The sequence below is a fragment of the Parasteatoda tepidariorum genome, chromosome 2 (genome assembly GCF_043381705.1).
Source record: "Parasteatoda tepidariorum isolate YZ-2023 chromosome 2, CAS_Ptep_4.0, whole genome shotgun sequence".
Lineage (NCBI taxonomy): Eukaryota > Metazoa > Arthropoda > Arachnida > Araneae > Theridiidae > Parasteatoda > Parasteatoda tepidariorum.
Genome location: NC_092205.1, coordinates 85,851,242 through 85,861,861, shown reverse-complemented (window position 1 = coordinate 85,861,861; position 10,620 = coordinate 85,851,242). Strand labels below are relative to the sequence as shown.

Sequence of the window (10,620 nt, the reverse complement as noted above, 5' to 3'; positions counted from 1 at the left end):
ATTGAAATAGTGTATTATATTAAATAAAAAACTAATCATTGAGTACAAAGTCTATTCCCTAGTATACATACGAAAAGAAAAATTCTGCGAACTTTCAAGTAAATGGAACTGGCGGAATAAAATATATCACATTTAAAAATGGACGAAATATCAAGAAAATTCAAGGAAATGAGAGCAAGACCTGCTGCTTAAACTCGAAATATGAGTTTAAACAGACAACAGGTCTACCTCTGTCTATACGATTAATAAAAAATTTTTTTTTTCATTTTAATTCGCATAACTTCTACTCGAATTGGGATTAGAGGCGAAACTAAAATGGTTTTGTAGAGTGAAAATACTTTTATTTTTATTTTAAGTAAAAATCTGCAAATAGATGATTTAGTCATAATTGCCCTAAAGAAGGTATTTGAGTATCGTAAAATAAAATCACACTTTCTTTAAATAAAATTTTTAGTTTGTTTCAAGCATGTTTAGAGCAAGAATATAAATGATTATTGTCCGACTAATATAAATTAATTATTGTGGTGCACTGATGAAATAATGCATGGCATAATTACTATGTTTAAAACAAAAATATTTTTCTGGAAACTGCTTTAAAAACCATTTTTTTTAAAGTTATATTCACAAAACACAGGGTGAAATATACATGGTAGATTCATTAAGCGTACAGTTTCAATGCTCTATAAATAGAGAAGAATGTAAGGTATTATATGTTACTCAAAACATAATCGTATGGCATTATTTTAAGTTTTGTTAAAGGCAGTTAAAAATGTTCTATGTGTGAATCATATGACACACATAATAACTGGTAATCCATTTTCGCCCTATCTGTTAAGATATTTGAATCAAGTCCATTGATAGTTGCTGTGATACGCTGTCTAAGATTCCGTTAGATGAGCAGGAAAGAAAGGGAAGTATAGTCTGTCTACGGAAAGTACTCCCCCCGCCATTTGTCTTTAGCAGTGGCTGTAACTATGGTTACGAGGCATAACTATTTCAAAGAGAAGTGTTGGGTGAATATTTGACAGATTTTGGTTCAAGCTGGCGTGAGAAAGGGAATCAGGAGAGAGAAACTCCCCTGTTTGAAATATGCTTTTTTGCTTCCATAGCAGCAAACGGCCTTAAATTTTGTGAGGAAGGGAGTTCCTTCGCTAGACAAACAATACGTTTTTTACCTCCCCCATTTACTCCCTACGCACTCCTGTAGAAAAGTAATTACGTGGGATAGCCTGGTTGGTAGGGCACTGGGCCCATGTCCAAGAGTGTCTCCTGGATTGGTGCAAAATTACGAGACTACTGAGCTGAACGTTAGTAGTCATAAATTCAAAATTGGGTCTGCTGTTCAACGACGGATATAAAATAAAAAGGCGTTTGGTCAAGACTTCTGGGTGGCCTTTGGGTAAGTGGCATGTTGTAATCCATTGCTCGTCCAATCAAATCGGGAACGGAGATTTCATCAAGCTAATTTTGAACGTAGGTCGACCTGTGTTTTTGGTGCACCATTTAATTGGAGAAAGAACTTTTCAATTTCGTCTTACTGCAACTGTGGCATCAATCAAAGTGGTTGCCGTGGCAGTTTGCTCTTGAAAAAAAAATGAGCTGAAAGCATTCGCTGTGGACACTGCACTGAATAACAAAACACAATCACCAGAAAGGAATTTCGCATGTACTGCTCTTCGAATTTGAGACTTCCTGTTCTCCAAATCAACAGTTTGCTTGTTTACCTTTCCACTGTCGTGGAATGTTACTTGATCGATAAAAATGAAGCGGAATTGATAACTATCGATGGACTTGATTCAGATACTTTAATACGCGTTTCGGCAGAAATGGATTATCGGTTCGATGCGTGTCGTGAGGAAGGGGTTACACATGGAACACCTGTGACTGTCTCGAACAAAACTTGCGATTCTGTTGTAGGTAACATATAATAATATCTTAACATTGTTCTTGGTTCATAGTGAATTGAAACTGCATACTTCTTTGAGTCGCCTTGTATTAAGATTATTTTTTGAAGGCTCTGTCGTCTCATGAAATAAGCCTTTTTAGCGAACTATATGCTATTTATATAACTGCTTTGAGTGTCCTTGGACAAACAGGCAATGTGATTAAGTTCATAAATTATTACGTAAGAAAAACCTTTTGCAAACTTAGTAAGCAAGAGTGTTAGTTAGTGTATTTAAAAATCAATCTAGTAACTAACTTGTTTCTTTTATTATCCCAAAATAAAATAATAAAGATCGAGACTTATTTTCCCAAACATTTTCTACAAATCTCACCGTGTAACAAGTTTGAATGTTTTTTCTGCCCTTAATAAGAAACTACTTGTTTCTGTATGAACAGAAAGTACTTGATTCATATAAAATAATCGTTATGATACCTTATTTACTACTTATGCGACAGGAAAGCCGACAAGCTATTAGCGATTACTGGAATAGATCGCTTTCAAATGCATCCAGAGCAGCGAAATTTTGGGAAGGTAGATAAGGATTTTGTCACCTCACTGTTAGCACCTTTCTCTTATCTGTAAGTTAGTGCGTGATGCTGAAATGAGCAAAACCGCCCGGCTAAAATGAGAATTCGTTTAGAAAATTTACGAGCGATTAATTCTCACTTGGGCCGGATCACGCTATTGGTCGAAAATGACGTCACTGTTTGGGGGAAGGGAGATGGTGGCTGTTGGCTGGTGTTTGTATGAGTTTGGCGACAAATTTCGTATGCACACTTGCTCGCTCGGAATTTATTTATTCCTTGCAAATGTTTACTTAATATTATGTCGTCGTTAGGGTGGGGAGATAGGTAAATGTCCACTTCAGCATTTCAGACAATATTTATGTTTTAATTGATTTAAATTCATCAAAGCTAAAAACAATAAAAATAATGAATGTTTTTACAAATATAGGATGGTATAGTAATATTACAAATACGTTTTTTTTTTTTTTCTTCGTTTGCTTGTTTTTCCAAAAGAATTATCTTTTGCAGTTATGAAGTAACAAAAATTGAAATAGTAATACTTAGTGTTCCTTCAAACATAAAAGAGTCCTCTATAAAATGTTGACTAAGTTGCGGACCGCCATTTGACTGGTGTTTTTAATTGCGGCCCCCGGTCTCTTGTAAGTTGGAAACCCCTGGATATATAAACTATGTTAATTCTTTTTACGATTTGATTTTTTAGGACGCAAGATGCGGTTATGTGGTGATATATATGAATTATGTTTCGCTATATGATTTGATTTTAGGATGTGGTTATACATATTAATTATGTTTCTTTCCATGATTTAATTTTCAGAAAGAAAGATGTGGTTATGTGGTGATATATAGCATCTTTGTTAATTCTTTTCATGATTTGATTTTTAGGAAGCAAGATGTGGTTATATGTATCAATTACGTTTCTTTTCATGATTTGATTTTTAGGAAGCAAGATGTGGTTAAATGTATCTATTATGTTTCTTTTCATGATTTGATTTTTAGGAAGCAAGATGTGATTATATGCATCAATTATGTTTCTTTTCATGATTTGATTTTCAGAAAGAAAGATGTGGTTATGTGGTGATATATATCAACTATGTTTATTCTTTTTCTGATTTTATTTTTAGGAAGCAAGATGTGGTTATATGTATCAATTACGGTTCTTTTCAGGATTTGGTTTTTAGGAAGCAAGATGTGATTATATGTATCAATTATGTTTCTTTTCATGATTTGATTTTCAGGAAGAAAGATGTGGTTATGTGGTGATATATATCAACTATGTTTATTCTTTTTCTGATTTGATATTTAGGAAGCAGGATGTGGTTATATGTATCAATTACGTTTCTTTTCATGATTTGATTTTCAGGAAGAAAGATGTGGTTATGTGGTGATATATATCANATGGCCACCACTATTTATTACCTTGGATCTTGATGCGGTAATTAGCTATGGCATCGTCATGTAGATCTACACCTTCTATATACTTATTATAATCCGAAATAACATTGGGTTGTGAAATCACTTCTTTGCGGATGTATCGTTGAGCATTTATAAGGAGCGAAATGGTACCATTATTAGTAGCAATCGTTACCACAGACAACATTATCGTTCCATTTTATTGTATATGTTTTTGCATCCTTGTTGATTGCAAAATTGTATGAACCATGTTTTTTTCTTCATATTTTGCTGCCAGATGCAAAGAAAACCTTTTCTTTCAAAATTTAGAATAAATAACAGGAAGAGAAAAAGTTATCAAAATAAATTTCGTGCACCTCAGGTTTTGAAACAAAGCTAGTTACTTCAGAACGCTTGTTCCTAGTGGCATATTTTGTTGATCAATGTTAGCATCAGCCATAGGGATTGAATTGGCAAAGGTATCCGTAAGACAAGCACAAACACCAAAATTTAAATACAAACCTTACGGGTTTCCAATTTATAAACATTTTTGACAAATGCCTTCCAAAATAAGGCACCATCTCTTCGACAAATGTTGCGAAAATATTCCAAATTGCAGATACTTTTGATTTATATGCATAAAAACTGGGCGTAGCTTAGCAAATTTGTGTTTTATTAAGACTAGAGTTACACAACAAATTACTAGTTTGCTTTATGCTTTTAAATCTGATTTGACTCATGTACTTCTGAAATTATTGGCAGTCCTTTATCATCATCTAAAGACCAGTGCATATTGATATGAGGAAGTGTATGGTATCCAGAAAGAATTAGTACACCTAAAAATCTTTTCAAATCGGTTACAGAAAACTAGAGATGCCATCTATTAAGTAAATTTCCAAGAAATCACTCTAAATTTTCAATAAAATTCTGAAACCTTGCATAAAAAGTGGGCATTCAAATTTTGCCTATTTCTCATGCATTCGATCAATGGTGCGTTAACAAAAATTAAATTTGAATCAAAAAATTTTAATTTTTTTTAATGATATTTGAATGTTTTAAATTTTATTTTCTGAACTTACAACTTTAACCCATTATAAAAATATATAATAAATCTCAAGTAGAATAATTATAGTTTCAAAAATTAGACTTTTTCAAGAATGGCTTGAAGTTAAAAAACTAGCCTGTAATGAAAATTTCTCTACAGAAAGTATTTACTCCAATTGAATTACTAATATTTTAAAGATGTCTTCAGAACCCTTAAAAACAGCAGAAAAATAAAAGTATTGAAAAATATTCGCCACGGTGTTAAGAAAGAATTATTTATTAAAATTGTGTGTTTACACACCTTTGGCACGAAAATGGGTTGATGACAAAATAGATAGTCAATAAATTTATATAATATACTATCTGTCTCATTCAAGTTATATTCATATTTATTATTTTTATTATATATATATATACATATATATATATACTTTGACCTAATACAACTCAAAGATTTATAAATAGCATTTTACTATTGATATATTTCTTAAATGTATCTCAAAAAATACGCAAATTTCATCCCATTTCATTCAATTGTTGGTGCATTCTAATGCATAAGCGGGCGGAGAAAATTCTTTGGGTTAGTGGTCATAATGGCAGCATTTTTTTTCTTAAAATATAACTTTTAAGATGATTATTTTACATTTTGATTAGATGAGCAAAAAAAAAAAGTGAGGCACTTGTTAAATTAGAAGCCAAGCAGGCTCCACATATACACGTGACGTCACTTATATGTATCCAATTAAATCTGATTTAAATTGCATGGTTCGGCATAATCACCATTTCTTTTTGATCTGCAAGTACCAATTACTTAAAAAATTTAAGTAATGGTTTCCGCTAAATCAATGAGAAAATTCCAGTTTTTAAATAAGCCTAATGATTGCTGAATGAATAAAGATTGAATGAATGGCGATTTAATGAATGATGAGCTTCGTAATTTGTTAATAAATGTACTCATTTGGCTACTTGTTGAATGTCTTATTTATAGAGTCTACGGTATTCCCGAAATCAGAAACGCACACACAAATTCTTTATTTTATAATATATACGTATATAGATTATTTTTTACTCTGTACAAGGAACGGGTATTCATCTAGTTAGTTAACTTAAGAGAATTAAATACGTTATAATATGTAAAATATTTGTCAAAGCAATAATTTTTATTTGAATGTCTAGGGTACAAATATGATGTTTGTTGGAGGCCTTTTCATGGCTGTCGCAATTGAAGAATGCAACCTACACAAGAGAATAGCTCTGACAGTATTAAATTGGGTTGGGCCAACAGCATCGTGGTAAGAGTTTTAATTCATTTTCTTCTAATTGATTTTTACAGTAGGTAAACAACTAATGTACTTGATAATAAAAACTTCCATTGCTTTAAGAACTTATGGGAGTGGTTTTTAATACCAATTGGACTGTGTTGGGGTCAGGGAACTGACTTTGCACCAGAAAGGTTCTGGGTATGAATCCCAGAAAAGGCATGGAGGTTCATTCATTCTTTGTACTATCTGTCCTTACTCTGGGAGCAACGTTGGCCTACCTAATATAGTGCCCCTGAAAGAGTGGACAAATATACAACCTAATATGTCTGAATTGACGAATGTGAACAATTCAGTGGGGATTGGAGAAAAAAAAGTTATTTCTTTCCACTTCAGTTTGTTGGGATTATACATATAAACAAAAAATCTATTTTAATTACTTTGAAGGAAATTTATAGTAATAAATACTATAATCCATTTAAGACCGTTTTCTTTCTTTGTCACATATTTAAGCCATTTTTCATACTTTTTTTCATGCAAATTTGTCTTTTATGCGTTTAAATTCTGCGAGCGAACTGCTATTAGTTTTCATTTAAAATATATGCGCATTGTTTACAAATATTACTAGGTTGTGAAATCAGCAAAATAAATATTTTTTATTATAATGATAATTATAATAGCAGCGATGGTTCAGAGGATAGAGAGTTCGCCTTCCAATGAGGCGAACCGGGTTCGAATCCCAGTCGTTACGAATTCCCCATCCGGCTTGCACCGACCACAGTGCTGACGTGAAATATCCTCAGGGGTAGACGGATCATGGGTTAGAGTCCCCTTGCCGTCAGGCTAACCGTGACAGTTTCTAGTGGTCTTCCTCTCCATGTAACGCAAATTCGGGTTAGTTCCATCAAAAAGATCTCCACGAAAGCAAATTTCTCCCAGTACTCGATCCAGGAGTTCCCTTGTCTTCTAGATTGGGTTCAAAATTACAAGGATACGGAGTTGAACATTAGTAGTTGTAAACCCATAAAATTTGGTTGGCTGTTCAACGACGGTTATGAAAGAATAATTATAAATATTTATTTATGATTTAAACCACTATTTTAAATAATAAAAACTTTACGTAAAGGCAAGTCGTTACATATCATAAAAGCATAACTGCCGTCTTAACGTTGCGTACATTCTCATTGAACATCAAATCCACATGGTATAATTATTAATAAATAAGATACAAATATATTTGACTGTCATCATCGTAAAATTAATGTATTAACCTGTACATTTGTTAGTCACTTATTTATCGTTAGTTGGCGGTATTTAAAAATAATATTTATTTGTCATCCCTTCTTAATGTTATTCTCTATTATTGCGTTTTAGATTTTGATTATAATGCAAAATGAAATGCTTGAAACTAAATATATGGTTCCTTTAATTGCATGCTATTACCTTATTATGCAACATTTCATGATAAAGATATTTAATTTTCGTTTTCTATTTGTTAAAAGGTAAATTATTTATTTCTTAAATAATAAATTTTATTTAAAAATTATGCAATAAAAATAATGAATGCAATTTAAAATTCTAAAACAGTTAAGACTTATCTTTTCATACTATTTCTGAATATTGTCTATGGTGAAAACTATTTAACTTTTTATTTGTAGCCGAAAATTGAATAAGAATTTTAAAAAGTAATGTTGATGAAGTTGGACTGAATTAACTTACAACTTACTTACAACAACATGATTAACTNTACGTAAAGGCAAGTCGTTACATATCATAAAAGCATAACTGCCGTCTTAACGTTGCGTACATTCTCATTGAACATCAAATCCACATGGTATAATTATTAATAAATAAGATACAAATATATTTGACTGTCATCATCGTAAAATTAATGTATTAACCTGTACATTTGTTAGTCACTTATTTATCGTTAGTTGGCGGTATTTAAAAATAATATTTATTTGTCATCCCTTCTTAATGTTATTCTCTATTATTACGTTTTAGATTTTGATTATAATGCAAAATGAAATGCTTGAAACTAAAAATATGGTTCTTTTAATTGCGTGCTATTACCTTATTATGCAACATTTTATGATAAAGATATTTAATTTTCGTTTTTTATTTGTTAAAAGGTAAATGAGTTATTTCTTAAAAAATAAATTTTATTTAAAAGCAATGAAATAAAAAAAATGAATGCAATTTAAAATTCTAAAACAATTATGACTTATCTTTTCATACTATTTTTTAAATAATATCTTTGGTGAAAAATATTTCATTTTTCATTTGTGGCCGAAAATTAAATAAGAATTTTAAAAAGTAATTTTGTAGAAGAAGTTGGACTGAATTTCTTGATTAACTTAGAACTTTTTTTAACTAAATATTTTGTCAACATGTCTGCCCTTTATCAGATTTTGAATTTTTAATTGCATAAAATCTTTCAATTAATTTTGATTAAAATGTTTGCAATAATTCAGTTAATTTTGTAGGATGATGTTCGGTTTCATGTGCACATCCATGTTTCTATCCATGTGGATAAGTAATACAGCAACTGCAGCTCTTATGGTGCCTATAATTGAGGCAGTCATGGAAGAAATGGGAGATAAACCACCAAAGGATGACAACCTCAGGAAAAGTATGCCAGGAAATCGTAATTATTTAACATGTTTGTATGATTGCTTTCTATCGCAAATTTAGTTAAGTTCACAATTTAGTTTTTCGTCTATGGTACTTTCTTTCGGCGGAAGCCTAACTTTATAAATAAAGTACATAAGGGCAACTGCGAACGTATCATATCGAATAAAAGAATACTTTATTTTGAAAATAATTAATAAAAAGAATGGAGCAGTGGTGGCAATCTCACATCGCAATGAGGTGTTCCAGGTTCGAATCCCAGTGCTCACTGCTCTTTAGAAATTCTGCTTCCAGCTCACCCCGACCATAGTGATCACATGAAATATCTTCTGTGGTAAACAAAATCACTGGTTAGAATCCCCTTGATGTCCTAGCCGTGGAATGTTTTCGTGGTTTTCTTCTCTATGCTGGAAAATGAGAGCTAGTTCCATCAAAAAGCCCTCCTCGAAGACTAGCTCCCCAATGCTTGATCCAAGAGTTTTCTTATCTTCTGGGTCAGGTTCAAAATTACACGGGAATATAATTGAGCAGTAATAGTCTCAAACTCAGAATTGGGTCGGCTGTTCAACGCTGGTTATAAAATAGGATGTAAAATAAGGGGAATGAAATTTTTCATCTCTTTATCATTGATTATTTTAAACTAGGGTTTACGTCCAACAGTTGAATTTGCAATCCTGGAGCTGAAGCTATGTATAGCAATTAATTGGTTTCTGGTGCATATTATCTGAAAATGAATTAAAAAAATAAGCCGGATTATAATTTTCGTAAGAATGAAAACTAAAAAGAACTGTTATGAACGTCGAAAACTATTATCAGGAAAACGAGTTTATTTACGAATTTAGTAATTTGATTTTGGTTTGAAAAGTTCGATTGGTAAAACTGATGCAATTTGTTACTATCCTTTTCGTAATTTTTTAATACATTGATATTAGAAAAATTATATTTATTTACATAAAATTGTCATTTCTTTTTATTGGCATTTCAATTTTAATAATTTCGTAAAAGCAAACGAAGCACTAAGTAAATAATAGATTATTGATTGGATATAACAGGGCTCGAAAAAACTCAGAAATTTTACCCATCCCCGAGGACGGCTTGTCCAACAATGTACCCGTCCTCCTTTGAAACTAACCCGTCGCTACTAAATAAATAAAAATATAATTTTCTCTTATTTATTACAAACATTTATATAAATTGCACAATGAATTAGTAGTTACTAGGATTACAAATGCTAGGATTACATTATACAGTAATAATGGAAATACTAGGTTACTAATAGTAAAACCTAGTATTTCTATTATGAAATAATTTAGTTCTTTGATGAAATAATTTAAACGACAAAGGTTAAGTTATCTGTCAATTATCATGTCAATTTATCCGATGGTACTGCGTTTTTTAAATGAATCAAATATGACGTTTGCCAGTTCCACAATCAAGCCAATGATATAGAGAGGTTTCTGCACAAAAATCTGAAAGGGGTTTTCCATTTAGGTAGATGTTCATAAATGCCGTTTAACGCTTCTTGTTTAAGACCAGTAAGTAATGTGTTTTTTTTTGTAAGTTCATTGCTGAAAAGCCCCTTTCAACCGCTGCAGTACTCCCAGACAGAGAAAGCATCAATTCCACCATGTGTATTTCGAGATTAGAGGGTCATTTTGGAAGTGAGGCGCTAGACTCTTGTAAGATAACAAAAATTGAAAATGTATCACGAACATTAACAGGAAAATGGCCGTCCGCGCGTACGCTGGATTCGAGAAATTTGCTGTCCGCGGGGAATTTTTAACCGCCGAGGACGGGCGGTTTTTCGAGCATATAATGTAATTGC

General features: G+C 31.8%; 1 protein-coding gene across 2 annotated transcripts in view; it reads left to right on the top strand.

Moving 5' to 3' along the window:
• LOC107440478 (Na(+)/citrate cotransporter) overlaps positions 1–10,620 on the top strand; it is a gene marked incomplete in the record, with an annotated part of 56,234 nt that overhangs the window by 19,720 nt on the left and 25,894 nt on the right. The window contains 2 exon segments of one of the 2 annotated variants that reach the window (XM_043047988.2): positions 6,082–6,197; positions 8,651–8,826. In XM_043047988.2, the coding sequence (XP_042903922.1) occupies positions 6,082–6,197; positions 8,651–8,826 (292 nt within the window). 2 annotated transcript variants of the gene reach the window in all.